Source organism: Pagrus pagrus, assembly GCF_965226575.1.
Source record: "Pagrus pagrus genome assembly, chromosome: 21".
Taxonomy (NCBI): Eukaryota; Metazoa; Chordata; class Actinopteri; order Spariformes; family Sparidae; genus Pagrus; species Pagrus pagrus.
The window spans coordinates 13,451,290-13,469,478 of record NC_140208.1 but is presented as its reverse complement, the minus strand read 5'-3'; the positions used below and the strand labels follow the sequence as shown (position 1 = coordinate 13,469,478).

At 39.7% G+C, this 18,189-nt stretch overlaps 2 protein-coding genes across 2 annotated transcripts; one reads left to right on the top strand and one right to left on the bottom strand.

Annotated features, from left to right (window-relative positions):
* Positions 1-4,390: 4,390 nt before the first annotated feature.
* Positions 4,391-11,826, bottom strand: ppp1cab (protein phosphatase 1, catalytic subunit, alpha isozyme b). The gene is made up of 7 exons (XM_084343299.1): positions 11,440-11,826; positions 10,163-10,294; positions 9,219-9,449; positions 7,729-7,833; positions 6,025-6,248; positions 5,362-5,496; positions 4,391-5,240 (listed from the first exon to the last, which is right to left on the bottom strand). Exons 1-7 carry the CDS (start codon positions 11,492-11,494, stop codon positions 5,145-5,147), a joined length of 978 nt encoding a protein of 325 aa, XP_084199425.1. The 5' UTR covers positions 11,495-11,826; the 3' UTR covers positions 4,391-5,144.
* A 402-nt stretch (positions 11,827-12,228) lies between these two features.
* On the top strand, positions 12,229-18,046 carry pelo (pelota mRNA surveillance and ribosome rescue factor). Its single transcript, XM_084343297.1, has 13 exons — positions 12,229-12,421; positions 12,918-13,010; positions 13,683-13,833; positions 14,262-14,352; positions 15,163-15,326; positions 15,556-15,616; positions 15,872-16,033; positions 16,125-16,171; positions 16,266-16,339; positions 16,452-16,523; positions 16,833-16,907; positions 16,999-17,030; positions 17,522-18,046. Exons 1-13 carry the CDS (start codon positions 12,381-12,383, stop codon positions 17,614-17,616), a joined length of 1,158 nt encoding a protein of 385 aa, XP_084199423.1. The 5' UTR covers positions 12,229-12,380; the 3' UTR covers positions 17,617-18,046.
* The last annotated feature ends 143 nt before the right edge of the window (positions 18,047-18,189 follow it).

The following is an 18,189-nucleotide window of genomic DNA, read 5'->3' as shown; positions in this document are numbered from 1 at the left end:
CACGTTGACGGTGTGAGTAACATCTTTCCAAATCAATTTGGGATATCTGGCCTTGGATTAAATCAGACACGCTGTATAGAGCCACTTTATGTTTTGGGGGGTTTTTTTTGGTTGTTTTTAAAGTCCCCAGCTTCTTCAGATATGCTGTTTTGCTTTGAAGCTCCAGAAATGTTTTGTCGACTACAAACTTTCCATCGGCACGGGGATGAGAAGATAATGACAGAATTTTCATTTTTGGGTGAACTGTTCCTTTAACTTTAGCACACGTGCAAAGGAAATTAGGGCGCCGAAAGGCTCGCTGACCAACAACATTAAATTAAATTAAATAATGTGCAGTATTGACAGTGAGGACATAATTAGTACCGGGCAATAAGGCAATGGATAAAGGAGCTACAGTGTCAGAGTTAGCTGGGCACTTGTTACAGCATTAGCTAATAGTAATAATAGAAGTGGCAGCTGAGTCTCTGAATCCAGAATTCCTCGCAAGATATAAATAGAGCAGGTGACACTGTGCTGCTGGGCATGGCACCACGGCAGCTTTGCAGCTTTTTTATGAAAAGAATACTGGACCTTAAGTTCGGGCTCGTAAGTCCTACTTTCATCTATTGGGAGAAAATAAGGTAGGATGCTCGAGGGCACATTTGACTCCAGTGTCATCAGTATGTGGTACATTGGGCCCCAAAGAGTTCCTGGTTGTTCACACCATTCCACACACTTAGGGCTGTACTATATAAGCCACGGGGGAGCCGACAGGAAAGTGAGCCCGTTGATCAAAAGTGGCTTTCATTTTACTGATGGGGTGTCATTTTATCGTTGGCTGGCTTTAGATTTTTAGAGGCCAGTGTTTTTAATTTACTGGCAAAGACACTTTATTGGAGAACTTAAGATCTGCAGAATCAAGCACAGCATCCTGTTAGACTCACTGGCTGAGATTAGTTCAGATTTGACTTGCAGCTGCCTCAAGTCGATCAATATTCAGTGACTTTAAGAGACAATCACAGTTTGGTTTTTGCTGTAGAGTCGACATACGATTCAGCTTTTACAATTAGCAAGTGCTATATTCAAAGTGCAGAGTTTGATCTACTATAGCAAAGATGCCCAAGTTTTTTCCCTTGGAGGGCCCAAACCGAAACTTGGGTGGACGTCGGGGACAAACGCAAACAGCTGTTGTGTTAAGGTGCAAAGTTTTACTAAATGAAAATCAAAACATCATGTGGGCCAGATCAACCCTTATGGTGGGCCAACTTTGGTCTGCAGGCCCCACTTTGAGCAGCTCTGTACTAAAGTATAAACTACAGACGTGGGTAGCATACGCTGAACCAATTTAAGGGCTCAAATAGTTGTAATGCAGCACACTTCTTACTCTTACTCATGTGTTATTTCTTTAAATGGTGTTAATGTAGCCATGGGAATTTCGTAATCACACTTGAAAGAAAAGGGGTGGGGATTTCATCATGGTGTCCATCTGAACAGCCATCTAATCAGGAGATTATGATGTGATATAAATGTATATTAAATTGTTCACTTTTCTTTTGTGGACTACGTTTACTTCAACTTGATTCCTTGTTTTTAGGAAGTAAAAATACTTAAATACTCCATTTGAGGATTTGAGGGGTCTGTTTCCATCTGATGAATTTGTCAAGTACAGCAGGCCAAACTGTCAGCATTACAATACATTTTCTGGCAGAGTTTCGCCTGTTAATTAGAATTTATTTCACAAATAGAAAACATACTGTTCACACTGTTGAAAAAGTATGTTTCCAAAATAGCAGGCTGAACAGATTTGATTTCTTTGGATGTCTACACATGAATAATATCTGGAGTATCATAATAGCAGTCATAAATTAAACGGCTTAGTATTTCAGGCCAGCTTAGATGTGTGAGCTAGTATGTACAGTATTTGGTATCATCTGAAAGATGAACTCTTCTACTACATCTTCAACGACTTGTCTATTTCAAGTACTCTTATCTAACCAAGACACTATTTTTGGGTTGATAGCTATGACGGATCAGGCATGTTGGACTGGACCCTGTCATCTATAAAACAAATTTCTTTTTTCTTACCATTTTTTTTCACAATAATGAAGACAGCAAACCTGCAAAGTCGGATTTGAATCTTCAAGCAACAGGAAATGTTAAAACATCCTACAGAAGAGCTGCAGTAAGAATCTGAGACTACAGCCTGACCAATCGTGATGATTTAGTGCGACTTTCAGTCTTAAAGTCTATCGTCCTGCTAAAATGTAGAGAGGATTGTATTCCTGAAGGAGAATGAGAGGTTGGGGAAGATGTCAGAGTAGTTTTGCAGTGAGAATGTAGTTTCTGTGAGACACAGCGCAAAGTTACGATCTACTGTAAGTCTTCTACACAGAGATTCATGAAGACTAACAATTGATTCTGCATCAGAAAACGAATAGATATCATTTTCATGATTAATTTCCTTATTTCAGAATTCCTGAGAAACTTACTTTAAGAAAACACACAGCAGAGAAGGGGCTTCACCTTCCTGGGGGAGAATTATTCATACCAAGATACAGAAAATCGATTTTCATTTAAAAACAGTTGCACCTTTAAAATCCAAATCCACCCCCCTCAGCTATACCCTTCACCTTTCACCTCAATGGTCCTGTAAAAGGAAGGCAAAATGACGGACAGAGCGCCTTGAAGAGGGGTGTTGATGACAGGAAGACGAATGAATGCAAAAAGAGCCAGAGAAATGCCGAAGAAACAGGATCCTTTTTTGATAAATATAGAATGAGGAACGTTAAAGAGCAGTGCAGAGTTTTCAACTCAGCCACTGCAAGGAGGGGAATTTTATCTTAATAAAAAAAAAATGGCACTAACTTGTGGAGAAAGGATTGCCTTCACAATGTTGCAAATTATGCAAAAAATGTTCCCCTATAGTTAATTCTAGGCCCACACACACAACACGATATGTTAACCTTCTGCTAGGAAATTTGACGCAATAAGCATTTTGTTAACCTAATATCTGTTTGTCTCACAGTTGCGTAGATCCTCTGACTGGAGGAGTCAAAAGAGCTCAACAGGGCCCTCTTGTGGACAACAGCTGGACTTGTCCAGCCATAGTGTACATTATCATAAATTCATATCATTTGTATGAGCTGAAAAGTAATTATCAAATTTGAATACCGTCTATTTCAGTAAGCTTTGATGCAGCCCCGGCTAAATCTGGGTTTTTGTCTTTGACCTTTAAGCCTCGATCACGACAGAAATTCTTTGTTGCTTTTAAAGATATTTTTATGGAAAGGGAGTTATAGGCCACCAATAAAAATACAAAGATTTTTGTGAAATTATTTTTTCCCAGTAAATCAACTATGACTAACAAATCTTGACTTATTGGTCATAAGACCTATTGCCATGGACAGTTTATTAAAAAACATTTTAAATCATTTTATTTTACTTTCGAGTCAAGTTATGACATTGTCTGACCCCTTTAAGTGCACAACATTGACAAAAATACAGTATCAAAATATACAATGTAACCATGACGAATTCTGAGATAACCTAGAGTTGAAACGATCAATTAGTTGAGAGACGGAAAAATAACTGCCAACTATTTTGCCATTTGTTAAAGTCACAACTCAAATAATGATGACAAGCATTTGTTTGTTCCTGCTTCTCAAATGTGAGAATTTGCTTTTCTTTGTCTTATGTGAAACCCAAAGATTGTGGGAAAATGGACTCGTATAGAAAACATCATCTTGGACTAAATAATAGATTAATCAAGAATATACTGACTAATCGATAACAGATCTTTTTTTTAAAACTGTCATGAATAGACAGAATGAAAACATCTGAATTTGAACAATAAGCCCATTCATTGTTACAACTCGGATAAATATTTGTAATATTTTTTTTGATTTATCCATTAAATATAGAATACTTTGGGTCTCCATATTACTGGCACCCTCAGCAGAAAGTGATGAACAGCACAGGAAACCCCTAGTACTGTGAGGTAACAAGATATTAGATATGTTTCCATACCGTTTATTCCTTCCTGATACAGATACCTGAACTTTGTATGTAGAAATCTATAAATCAATCCATCTATTCAAGATTATTCTTATTCTACTACTAACCCTGTATGGATTTTATGTTATGGATGTGCCTGAAGATACAGAAGTCACTTGCCGTTAATGGCTACTGGCTTCTGTACAAAAAACTTCTAAGTTACATACAGGTACAGGTACAAGTAGCACAACCCTGTTTATAATAATCATGTGGTATCAGATTGCTGTATAGACTTCCAATGCTGCTATCAGTTTCAGAATAATCTTACCAAACATCCATTTGCAGATCATGCATTACAGATACAAATGTTGATGTCATACAGCAGATAGAGGATCACAATAAAAAAGACTAGCAGACATTTTAGCTCAGATTCTCGCTTTATTGGTCAACTTGATGAAAGACTACAAAACGAATTCACAAAAAATCTCTTTCAAGTAATCAAATCTGTACAAACCTAAACTGTATGGGGTTTTTACAGCTCTGGCTCATATGAATCTGAAGAGTCATACGCATGTGTGTGTGTGGGTAAGCATGTGGCTTGCTCCTGTGAGACAAGGTGACATCCTTCTTGTTCAAGGATACGCCACACTCAAGACACAGCATGCACACACACACACACGCACACACACACATCTGTGTTTGAGATTTTACAGTACAGAGGACAGGGAAAACAAAATACTTCCCCCCTCCACAAGTACACACACATCACCTGCTGGCAGGGGTTTGCTGCTAAATTCATCATGTCAGCAATTTCCCACTGTCTCCCAAACCCTGCATTTCAGTCAAAATTACTGTACAGACAGACACTGTGGTTACAACCTTTCCACGGGAAGAGTGGCAAGAGAGAGGGGAAAGTATAAATCTCTAATACTCTCACACAAAATGTACACGTGCACACATGATTTTAATGCTCACCGGCAGACGCGTTTGTCGCCTGCGCACGCACGCACTCACTCAGACAATCCGTAACATTAAATGTTTTAAGAAGTACAGATAAAAAAGGAAAAAGCCCTGGGTATAGGTTTGATTTCTGGCTGTTTGGTGAAAGAAAGGAGAAGAGAGGTAGAGAGGGCAGGAGGGATGGGTTGGAGGTCGAGGGCAAACTACTGGTGTCATTTCTTAGCTTTCCTTGGGGGAGTGACTGGGCGACCAGAGCCCATACCTCCTCCACCACCATAGAACAGCTTCTTGTCTGCAGGTTTGAGAATCTGTAAAAGAGACAATGACATCAAGACTGGGCAAAAATCACAAACACGATTTTTTTTTATGATGGAGGTGATTTTACAGGAATTTGAATCTTCTTTAAGGTCTGGTTGATGTATTGCTTACCTGGAATGAGCACATGAGGGTCTCATCTACGCTCATCATGGCTCCGGCATTGTCGAACTCACCGCAGTAGTTTGGGGCCGAGAACAGCGTCACCAGCTGCCTCTTTGCAAAGAACTCATATCCGTCCTCTACCACCTAAAGACAGATTGACGACAGGTTAACAACTTGAAATTACTCACTCCACTTCTCACCTGTAAATAATGAATCCGACACAAAAAGATAACCAGATTGTAATTCATTTTAGAGCATTTTATGAACAAGGAGCCTACAACAAGACATACATAGCTATCACTCACACTGCCTACCTTGTTATCAGTAAAACTGTGCTGAAATCCAACTGTGCTGAAGCGGCCATGGGCTAACGAAGTATTTCAGAAGTTCCACCTGACTTTTCTTCACATGCTCCCTAACAGCTGGACATGCTTTCTAACCTTGTGTTAACTTCAAAGGGAGTTTACGTAAACACAGGGAGGAAAGACTCACAACACAAAAGAATACGTAGAATAAAACCAGAACAAGAAGACCTAGTAAGCATCCAACCTCTTCAACGTTAGTACAGAGGAAGGGTTGCCTACCTCCTTATTTATTCACTTGTTTTTATTTACTACCTTTCATTCCTAATGCAAGAAGATCTTTAACTTTGGATTAAGGTTGTGCAATTACCTGGTGGGCCCGACAAATTAGGTCCATGTCGTGTTTGTGGAGGAACTTTGTGACCACGTCAGCGCCAAAAGTGAAGGAGACACCACGGTCGTTCTCACCCCAGCCCAGCACATCTTTGTCCGGGTCAGCCCACAGCAGGTCGCACAGGAGGCCCTGGTCAGGCACATCAGTGGGGCGCATGACCCTTCGGACCTGCTCCATAGACTGGAGGTCTGGGGATAGGCCTGGAAGAGTTCAATGGGGGATAATTAAATGTTTGACAGCAGAAAAACTTGATTCAGTGTATGTGATGTTTGGATGTCTTAAAGCCTGGGTTTTGGCTTTACTGCAAGCTATAAATACAACATTTATGATCCTGAGATGCACACAACCAAAATGTGGTACATTTTCTCAAATCAAGACCTGCAATCACACTGAATTCTGATGAGCAGTCCTCATCATACCAAGATCACATTACTGGTTTACTTGTGCAGTTTGTAAAAAATAGAAAGACTGTACAATCATTTTAAGAGCTGAAACAGTTGAACCGATTAGTTGAACAGCAAATTAATCAGCAACCATGTTAAAAAATATATTTTTTAAGTAAAAATACCAAACGTTCCCCATTTTCAGATTCTCAAATGTGAAGACTTGCTGCCACTTTGTCATCTTATGATTGTAAACAAAATCTCTTTGGGTTTTGGATTGTTGACGCGATGAACAAAACGTTTGAGGATGTTATTTTGGCTTCAGAGACATTTAAGGACATTATTATGTATTTTAGATACTAAATAATTAACCAAAAACATAATCTTCAAATTAATCGACTGCTTCAGCCCTATAAATTATGAATGCCGGGAGAACACAAAAAAATGCAGATATTTTTAATCTTTAAAAAAAAAGATTTAGTTATTCATACTTAACATTAATGTGATCGAAAAAAGTACTGTGGCTTTAACTGCCATTTGCTCAACAGATTAAAAAAAACTTGTGCAAACATACAATATCCTGTCTGTGTGTTTCTCTTATGTAACTTTATATGTTGGAAGAGGGAGGCGGTGTTTACCCTCATGATTATCAGTGCCTGTTTACATATTTTGTGTAGCGGGTCTCAGACACGAGATAGCTGTGGCTGGCTGTTAGTGTCACGTTGTCTGGGCCCTTAGGTTCATTTTATTATGCAATTTTTTATACCATGAATGGTAGCAAAAATATATAACAGTGTCTGTTATTACAGCGGTCTATCTTTCATTGTTTTTTTAATCAAATGTTCTTGTTTATTCTGCTGTTACATATTTCATTAGCGACTGCTGCGGTGCAGTGGTTCTTTGAAGTGTCGTTGTTGTTTAAGACCATTACCAGCTCACATATATTAGCAGGTTTCTGATTAGAAACCACAAAATGAATAACACAGAAGTAGTACTTAGACATTTAGTCCAGTAATATCCCACTCATAAACACAATCTGCCAAAGTTGTAACAGTATATCAAACTATTTCTGCTAGTTACCCGAAGATGTGATGATTAGAAATAAGAAGTAAATAATAATGTATAGCTATGACTGCTGAACTGGGCAAGGATACATAAATATTTTCCATCAAGAAATTAAGATCCCACACAGTCCAGCAGGTCTGACTATTATGTTGACAGTAACAATAGTGCAGAGGCGAGTTTGTGTGTGTGTGCGCTCTGGATAGAAGCCAAATGAACTGTTTGATGAGGCTACCTCCATGGCAACAGAAGATCTTCTCATCAACAATGGCTGCAACAGGCAAACAGTTGAAGCAGTCGGTGAAGGTCTTCCACAGCTTTATGTTGTATCGCCTCTTACCTGTGGGTAGAAACCACAATTACTTGGTCACAATCTAATCTTGAAACCAATAAAACCTCAGCAGCTGCACCTATTGCATCACATTAGTAACAACACTTTTACATAATCCTGGCTCTGTGAATAGCAGAAAGGCATGTGATTAATCACTAGTGCCTGATCATGCTCCTTAGCCTGAAGCACGTTGTACTGAGAAGTTATATGTGTTGTGGCTTTTGCTACTGTAATAAGTCAGTTTCCTTGTCAGATTTCTATGATTTTTATTTTTTAAAAAATATGCACTGCTTTTTTAAACACACTTAATCATTACAGATGGGTGACTAATTACAGCCTTAATGGCATGAGGAAAAGGTCTAAGTGACTTTAAAAGAGGTTCATTGTTTGGGTAAGGATGCCAGGACCTTCAGTCACAAAGACTTCTCAACTGGCCAGCATCAAAACGGGCACTATAGTGACATCTGCATTTAGATCTATGGGGAAAGCTTCAGCAAATAGTGTCAGAAATTGTGGTCAACAACAAACATTTGATGGCTGTAATGTTCGTACATTAGTGCGACATGTAAGGAAAAACAGAAGAGCTACACTTCCTCATGTTGTGATCAGACTGTCAGTAAGAACAGCCTGTTGGCAATTACATAGAGAGGGATATTATACTAGGTTTGCAGTGCATAAACCCTTCATTACAAAGATGAATGCACATTTGAGAGTTCAGTGGCGCAAACACCATAGACACCAGTTTACAGAGATGTGGAAAAAATGATATGGTTAGATAAGTCATCCTCACAATCGCCTCAAAAAGAGGGCAAGTGCACATGTGACGTACACCACGAGAGCAGTACAGGTCTGTATGCTTGAGCACTATAGAGAGGGAAAGAGGTTGCTATAAGGTGGAAAGTTTATGCGGTTCAATCTTTGCTCAACAGTAACTGTGTGACCTTCTGACTGTCTTTAGATGTAGAAGGCAGAATAGATGATTAATAAAATGTTTTGTGACCTTTGTCATCTACCAGCTGTGTAGTCTGTATATAAAAAGAGATGCGTATATGTCTTCACTCCAAAAACCATGTTGCAAAACACATCAAGATGATTATTATGAGACACGGTGAAACAATCATTACTTTTTTCAAAACAGACATTACATTTGTCATAAAATAACTAGGGTCCTCAAAGCAAAAGTGCTGTAGACTTGGAGGTTACTTCAAAACAGATAACAGCAATACAATTTCTTATTTCTGCCTACTAATTATTCTTACTTCTTTAACTGTCTTAACATTTGAGACAAACGTCTATAGGCTTGACTTACACTTTTAGAAAACGGCTGGTAACCATACATAGTGATGTTAAGAATAATGTCTGTTTGTATCTATATGCATGCCATGACAACTTACACTCATCGTAGAAGCCATATATTCTGTTAATGGAGGCGCACTCGTGGTTTCCTCTCAGCAGAAAGAAATTTTCTGGGTATTTGATCTTGTAAGCCAGCAACAGGCAGATGGTCTCCAGGGACTGCTTGCCTCTGTCTACATAGTCACCCAGGAACAGGTAGTTGCTCTCTGGTGGAAAGCCCCCATATTCAAACAGCCTCAGCAGATCATAGTACTGCCCATGAACATCACCTGGTAAGACAAGCAGAATGAGAGTGGAAACATCAATGTTGGTCAAAGGTGTGATTATCATACCGTGTGTATGTGCACAACAAAAGGTAAGGGACTTGCATAGAGGTACAACAACACTCGGCACCCTGCAAATTACCAACAACAATTGACAACACTTCAAAAAAGGATTGGCTGTGTATTATTGTAAATTAACACTCTGCTTTTCTGGTGTTGTTTTGCTTGTTTTATCTGATCATGAGACAACTAAAATAATGTGCAAGCTAGCATTTGGTGTGAAGATGCTGGTGATTCTCATTGTAGGGCGAGATTAACGAGTTCCTGAGATTTGCAGACTGTTCCTTTAGAGAAGTGTTATGCCATTAAGTGGCACCAGCAGTGTGACACAGGAGGGCAACTCCAGGGAGACGTCGAGTGCAAAACACCACTGCACTGGCAAGCCAGTATTATCAGTTTATCCCTCTAGTTCTGTTATTATGTGGCAAGGTCACGGTCACGCTTTAAACCATTTTCTTTTTAAAATAAATTGTTTTAATCAACTTTTTTTTGAAGAGCCTTTAGCATGTGGTAATAAGATGCATAGCATAATGTGAATGTAATTTTTCTCCTAATAGTCCGGCACTTTAATCTGCAACAGCCATCTAAGCCTGTTTGTAAACGCTATGTGACCACACTAGTGAACTCCCTTGACTCTAAAGAACACAACTAAGCCTCACCACAAATCTTGAGGGGCGCCTCAAGTTCGAGCAGGATTGGCTGGCTGAGGAAGATCTCCCGGGATTTGAGGCAGAGACCACGGATTTCATTCTCTGTCAGCTGAACATTTTTGCCAGGTCTGGAGCCTTTCACTGCAAGAGAAAAATGCAACAACGGTGAAAAATAGCGCACAGCAAAACAAAGAACAATAAACACAGTGGTCTATTATTCATACTTATTTGTCACAAGGCATAGAAAGACAAACCCTGCTATTCAAAAATACTGCGTAAAAATATGAGGATTTAAAATGAGATGTTGCATTTTATTTCTAGTTTCTGAACTCAAAACAGGGCAGACTGCCATGGACAGTTGGCACATGTTAATATGTAGTGTTCACGCCGGTTAGTATTCAATCATGAACTCCATCATTGGATCCATCATAATCAACAAAAATGAGTCTTACTCATGCAATTTGCATGTTCTTTTGTTCCCTTTCTTGTACGTACACTTTTTGTAACTTCAAAATATCATTTGTGCTTTATATTTGTTAAATCATATCTTTTTAAATTCAGCCATAGAGCAGAAAAACAGAGTCTATGTTTAGAGAAAAATCTTGGAGCTGCCCCATAAATGGTGCAAAGTCGCTTATGACTTACTGATACCACCCAGGGAACTTTCACTTGATACAAGCATTTCCTAAATTACATTTGAGCCCGCCATACAAATACAACTCTTTTAGATGTAGAATATCAAACAAAAATACTACTGCAGACCAACTCAAAGAATGCCACCTGATGACATGCATTGATAAATCTAAGCTATGTGCCCAATACAGTTGGAAATGTATTCGTATTTTAACCTTACAGCTCAAAGGCGTTCAGCTCTCAAAACAAGTACATCCTGTCCAACGATCATTTAAACGTTATGGACACATTAGCAAACGTATGTAATGTTCCGTTGCTCCTGTTACATAATTGTTCAAGTGATAAGGTTTACAACATTGCCTCTCATAATGCCTAACGTTAATGTGCGAATATTTTCTCGGGCAAAGTACAACATGCATATAAAACGGTTACTTAGTATTAAAGGCAGGCAAACAAAGAGTAATTTGCTACGAGAAGGATGCAAATGAACAAACATAACTGACGGGCAATTCAAATCCAGTGTTTCGTTAGCAAGAAGCAAAGGCTGAAGTTAACCGGCTAACATAGCATAGGTGGCTATCGTTGTCTAGCCTGTTGGCTAAAATGGCTACCTCGGTGAATAAATATCGAGCGAAAAAACGTTAGTGTCTTACCTTCCAGCAGACGTTGTATAATGGAGTCGATGTTCAACTTGTCGGCTTCTGCCATGCTATTTTTCAATTCCGGTCGTTTTCAATTAGCTCCGACGAATTTAAAGCGTAGTAACTGTTAACTGGCTACCGTGTTACCGTTAGCTCAACTAGTTTAGCGTTAATCGGCTATCGTTAGCTCGCTAGCTAGCTAACCTTGGGGCAGAATTGGCAACCTCAAAATTTGAGGCTGGACGCTGAATTGTTAAAGATGTGATGGCTGTCATGTACTTCAGAAATCCGCCGTAGTCAACTATTTTCCATTAGATATCCGAATTCACTTTGAGCATTCGTATTCTCTCGTGACAACGGTGTTTTCTGCCGTAGCTATTACTAGCACCATGCCATCGACAAAAAAAAGGCTAGACGAGCGTTAGCTCAAAGCGAGGTTGAACGGAAGGGGGCAGGCAATTCACGCCCTCCTATTGGGCAGCTTTGCCAAAAGGCGGGGTTTGAGAGAGCCAATCTTCTCTCTGATTGGCTGTTTTGAACGTCGGTCACTATGTACTTATCTCAAACCACAATGTAAAAAGGGCAATCTTTCTCGGATATATCTCACGCTTAACTGGCTGTAAACGGAATATTTTATCAAACAATGCAATATAAACCGAGTTTGTCCACATTTACGCAAACATTCGCCTTTGTATCGCTGTGTATTTGTTGCGCAGTAAAGCGACACCCACGGAAGTGACCAAGATGGGAAGAATTGACGACGTATTTTGGCATGACGCAATGTCCTAGCGCCTGGCAACACGCACCGAGTGATTCATTCCGAAGTTGAGAGATGGCTTAGCTAGCTAGTTTGCTAATTCACTAAAAACAAACATGACTATAACTCGGAAAGACGTTAACCTATCCAGTATACGCTAATAATTCTGTTGTTTGTATCATACAACCGTCCGACCATGAAGTTGCTCCACAAAGACATTGAAAAAGATAATGCCGGGTGAGTGATTGACGATAGCTGATGTTAGCAAGCTAACCAGCATGCTAGTTTACAGCTGACTGTACATGTGCCAACTTGATCCAAAATGTCCATAATGATTTACATTCACCTGTACCAACAGAGAAACGGAGGGCTTTGATTAATGCGAAATAGTCCCTTTTGTTATTAACGTGTACCAACAAAGGACACTGAGTATAACCATATGTGAATAGACTGTAGCACCCAGAGTTTGTGGACATAGCTTTCGCTCTGATGACTGAGCATACTACGCCTCAGGTAGTAAACAAAACGACCCTCGATTGTGTTACTGATTAACACGCCATTATTTCTGTAACAGCTTGGATCGTCTGCGTCATTGCACCATCTGTGTCGAAATAGCTTTAAGAGCATAACTGCAGTGTCATTTTTTGATAAGCGAAACCACACCTGACCTAGTATTACTAACACGACTGTCACCATGTCAGAAGCTGACTTTTTGATTGGTACGTTTCTTCAGTCAGGTGACTCTGATGCCGGAGGAGGCAGAGGATATGTGGCACACCTACAACCTGCTGCAAGTGGGGGACAGCTTGAGAGCATCCACTATCAGGTAAACACGAACGTCTTTCATGAAAGGTGACAGCTGAAGCCTTGTAAGTTCATCTGACAGTTTCCCAGCCCCATGGAGAAATAGATCCACTAGCTGACAATGATTCAAATCTGTAACTGTGTCACTATGCATTTGTATTCTATTGAGGCTAGGTTTTGTTTCCATTCATCTTCATAACAATCATTGATCAGACTTCATACACACCCAAAGCAGTCAATGCAGCCAGCTACACTGGTTGACTTTGTAGTAACTTCAGAGATGTCACTGTGGAAAAACAGTGTCAATGTACATTTATTGAGTTAGTAAACAATATATTTACGTATTAATTCTTGTCTAACTTTCACAACGTACTGAATAGCCACAGACACAATCTTGTTTTTTTTAAAAAGAAGCTCTCAAGCACTCTTGATTTAGTTGAAGCTCAAATGTAGCCCACAATAAATCAAGTGTGGAGTGTTTCCAATATCTCAGTGAAGCTCTTACGCAGGCCAGTGTCCAGTTTAGCTTCACTGAAGCTTTGTTTATAAAAGCAACTCTGTGTTTGTAAATGATTTTGCCTGTTTTTTAGGTTTCCAACCTTTTTGCTCAGTCTTTCCGACTGTTTATCACTCAGTGTTTTGGCCTCAAAAACACAGAAGTTGCAACTCACGTCACTTTCCCCTCTTCCCGCAGGAAGGTGCAGACAGAGTCCAATACTGGAAGTGTGGGAAGCTCCAGAATTCGGACTACTTTGACTTTGTGTGTGGAGACTATCGACTTTGACTCCCAGGCCTGCCAGCTGAGAGTAAAGGGCACTAACTTAGAGGAGAACCAGTATGTCAAGGTCTGACTTGCAGTCATGTTACATTTTTTGAGGATTGACGTTTTAAAGTGGAGCAAATGGAGTAATAAAATTAAGAAAGTAAAGATTGAAGTTAAGGTTTTAGGAGTAATTAGAGATCATTATACATGTAGGTTGTAGGTTTTTTTAGGTGTTAGTATTTTCAGTCAAGATACATTAAGTGCTTGTATCTGGGCCGGTGATTGTGGAAAGTTAGCATAAACTATAAATTGACTTTACATGTGTATTTAAAGTAAGCAGAATCACATGTTAAGAATAACAGCTGTGTGATTTAGTCTTTTCCCTGCACAAATATCTGAACATTTTCTTATGCTGCAGCTTTCTGTAACTGGCCACCATTCAGTTTGTCTTAATATTTACTCCTGTTCTGATTGATTGTAGTTGATTATGTCCTGTTCTTCACTCATCAGATGGGGGCTTACCACACTATTGAGCTTGAGCTCAACAGGAAATTCACGCTGGCTAAAAAGAGCTGGGACAGCATCGTGCTGGATAGAATCGGTAAGCATGTGCTACTCTGTACATTTTACCTAGATTTCGATTTGTTCTTCTCAGATATTCGGAACAATCACAGCTGAAAATATCACTTAGTCTCATTCTTGTGTTTGGCTCATTTAAGCTCACACTTCCCACTTGCGCGCCAACCAGGACTTGTAAACAGTAATCAAATGGACTCACAAGAATCTTGTTTACCAGACAGAATTTCATGGGCTTTAGCAACTGCACTTTCAGCTGCCAGATCTCAGAATCCTTGTCCTTATAACCGTAAAACTGCATGTAATTTCTTGTATTTGCTCACACTCCTAACAGATGACCAGCCGTTCTCTTGAACACAGTTACTTGATGAACACCCAAGTGTGAATAACGTTTTTCTCTTCAGACCAAATGAACTGAACCATAGAAACAAGTTCAAACAAAGAGATTACAAAAGTTAAAAATTGCTTACAGATGTTCAGGAGTTAAGATCACGTTAAAGGTTAACAGCTGTTTTGAGAAGTTTACATACATGTTACATAAAATGCAGACAGCTTGGTTATGTATTTACAATACCTACAAAGAGAGACTGTTGCCATGGGAACACTCTAGGGAGAAACAGGAGGGAAGTTCCTAGCTGACAGATGGGGTTCATGCGTTTGAGTCATTGCTGCTATAATTTTCACCACAATAATTCAAATTTAAAAGGCAAGGCTTTAGCAATGGCCAAACCAACAACAGGCATTAAGTTAAATTTAAAAACATTTATTAACAGTAGTAAAACTGTAATAACACATTGTTTTTCTTGCATTTATCATTGCCTTGTCTCCCCTTTAGAGCAGGCATGTGATGCAACCCAGAAGGCAGATGTTGCAGCTGTGGTAATGCAGGAGGGTCTGGCCAACGTGGTGCTGGTGACCCCCGCCATGACTCTGCTGCGTGCAAAAGTGGAAGTCACCATTCCTCGCAAGAGGAGGGGAAGCTGCACTCAGCACGAGAAGGTAGGTCAGCTTTCTGTGACTGCACATCTGTAACGACGGTGCTGAATGGATGATGGACAAACTGCAGTATACCCTTCATGTATAATTTTGGAAACATTTTCTTAAGCCTTCTTCTGACCTGGTATTATCATCTGTCTTGGCCAGATCTGAACAGGGCCTTATGTTCAGCAAATACAGTAACAGCATGTCAGAGTCACTCAGTATTGGGTATCTTTGTCTCTGTTCATAGGCACTGGAGAGGTTCTACGAGGCCGTAATGCAGGCAATTCTCCGTCACATCAATTTTGACGGTAGTGCTTCTTTGTAGGCACTGATACACACACAACCCACACACTTACACATGCATAGACCTACAGTGTGTTCCTGCTTTGTGTCACATGCTTCTCCCTTTTTATTTTGTTGTTGTTGTTGTCATTTTAATGGAACCACTTTGGTTAATTATCACAGCCACATAATCTTTGCTTGTTCTCATTTTTTGGTTTCTGTTAAAATAAATTAAACATTAGTAAAGTAGATATTGATTTCTCTTCCTTGCCTCCTTCTAGTGGTGAAGTGCATCTTGGTTGCCAGTCCAGGCTTTGTGAAGGACCAGTTCATCACCTACCTCTATAAAGAGGCAGTGCGACAGGACAACAAGATCCTGCTGGAGAATCGACCCAAATTCATGCTGGTCCACTCGTCATCAGGTCACAAGTACTCACTCAAAGGTACGATCTGGTAGGCTCGGTGAACAAAACAAAACAATCATCTCACCACATCAAGGTCAAAACTCAGGGAAAATGCTTGTTGTTTTTGCAGAAATCCTTTCTGATCCCACTGTGACAAGTAGACTGTCTGATACCAAGGTGACTACGCATCCTTGTTTGTATTCATCATTTTGTAAACAAATGCTCTCAAGTTAAAAAAAGTGACTTTCTGGCATTTATGTGTCACTTTCAGGCAGCAGGAGAGGTGAAAGCCCTTGAAGATTTCTATAAGATGCTCCAGCATGAGCCTGACAGAGCCTTCTATGGGTGAGTGATGATGGACATCAGCAGCCAGGCAGCCAGGAGTCCTCATTTATTCAAACTGATAGCCAATTCACACTAATAAACCAACAACCTTTGTATCTTTGCTTTCTCACAGAGTGGCTCATGTGGAGAAGGCTGCCGACGCCCTCGCCATCGACACCTTGTTGATAAGCGATAAGCTGTTCAGGTACATACTGACATGCACTGTCTGTTTCTGGCACAGATCTCTAGGTTATCTACTGTATTTCAAATTAAAAGTGCAGGTGACAGTTTGTTTTTACAGAAAGAATCACTGGGTAAACTGCTGCTGAAATTAATGTATCACAACCTACCAACATTTTCAACAATTTTCTCCTTGATTGTCTTAACTTTTATATGAGCTAAAACTCAAAAACTGCCATCAGAATACTTTAAAAAGACATGATGTAAACACACAGTCAAGAACAATCGAATCTGCCCCTTGGTACATGTTTTTCGTCTCCACTTGTACGTCCAGACATCAGGATGTCCCCACGAGGAGTCGCTACGTTCGGTTGGTCGACAACGTGAGAGACAATGGCGGAAATGTCAGGTACCAGTCATCTTTTTAAAAAGACTGACAGTGTTTACATTCACAAATATCTGGCAGAATATCTGATTTTTTCTTTCCTTTTTTCATGCAGAATATTTTCAAGCCTGCACGTGTCTGGTGAACGTAAGTTATAAAACCACTCATATTTTTATTGATTCAGTGTTCCTTACCTAAAACACATATTCTTGAAGCTAACTAGAGCTGTGGTACATAGTTTTTGTGGATATAGATAAAGTAGGCTATATCAAATATTGCTCCATGGTACTACTAGTGGTTAAAAACTCCACAGGGTGTCTTTACATCAGTGTAACTCTGTAGGGTTTGCTGTATAATTCTGCCGAACCTGTAATTACTAAGTAAAATAAGGTCAACATACTTCCAGTTCTGCTCTGTAAATGTTTGACTGTGACTCTAAGAGGAATTCATTGGTGTAGTTTGAGCCCACTCACCACACATTGACCTTCCCTTTTTAGATGACTTCCTCAGTTTACAAGGTTGAGAATGGACAGAAACAGTTCCTCTACTACTAGTGTGCTTCTAGCACTTCTGTAATCAGCCTGAAGTGCTAACTTGTGTACTGTCACTTTTTGATTTATCCTTGACTGTCTCCTCAGAGCTGACGCAGCTGAGCGGAGTGGCTGCCGTCTTGCGGTTTCCCATTGCTGACCTATCAGATGCTGAGGAGGAGAGCAGCTCGGACGAAGACTGATCCACAGAAAAGGACTAGAGGAGCGTCACCCAGTGTTGCAGATTACAAAAGAATGCGTTGACTCAGTGCGTTGTAAAACAATTACTCTGCTGGTATTCCACCTCTGCAACATCCACACCTCCTTTCAAATCTTATCTACACACCTGCTTTCTTTAAGTGGACATCATTTCAAGTAATCTGATGCAGTTTTTGGAGCTTTGATGCTTTTGGTTTGAAGGTGACAGTGTCTTTGAAAGGTGCAGGGGAAGTTAATGCTAGAAAGCACCAAGTTCATGTGATTGCCAATGAAAAGGAATGTACCATTTGTTGCCAAGTCCAAATGAAAACAGTTAAAATTTTCACTGACATTTAGCAATAACATAAAACAGTGACTTTTCTTTCCAATTGTATATACAATATAGTTTTCTTGCAATTAAATAGAAGCACTCAACCACTTGCGTCGCGTCACTTTGTCACATGAGCTGATTTCATCACATGAATGAAACACAAGTCTGAGCGAGATATAAAAATATATAATTTATTACATACAATAATATAACTACTTTAGTTATGGGTAATATGGCCCAAAACTAC

Coding starts and splice junctions, on each gene's coding strand:
- pelo (XM_084343297.1), top strand. CDS start 12,381: ATGAAGTTGCTCCACAAAGACATTGAAAAAGATAATGCCGG. Junction 15,327..15,555: donor GCTGCACTCAGCACGAGAAG/GTAGGTCAGCTT, acceptor CTCTGTTCATAG/GCACTGGAGAGGTTCTACGA. Junction 16,524..16,832: donor ATAAGCGATAAGCTGTTCAG/GTACATACTGAC, acceptor TTGTACGTCCAG/ACATCAGGATGTCCCCACGA.
- ppp1cab (XM_084343299.1), bottom strand. CDS start 11,494: ATGGCAGAAGCCGACAAGTTGAACATCGACTCCATTATACAACGTCTG. Junction 10,295..11,439: donor TATACAACGTCTGCTGGAAG/GTAAGACACTAA, acceptor TTTCTCTTGCAG/TGAAAGGCTCCAGACCTGGC. Junction 6,249..7,728: donor GATCTTCTGTTGCCATGGAG/GTAGCCTCATCA, acceptor GAACTCTTCCAG/GCCTATCCCCAGACCTCCAG.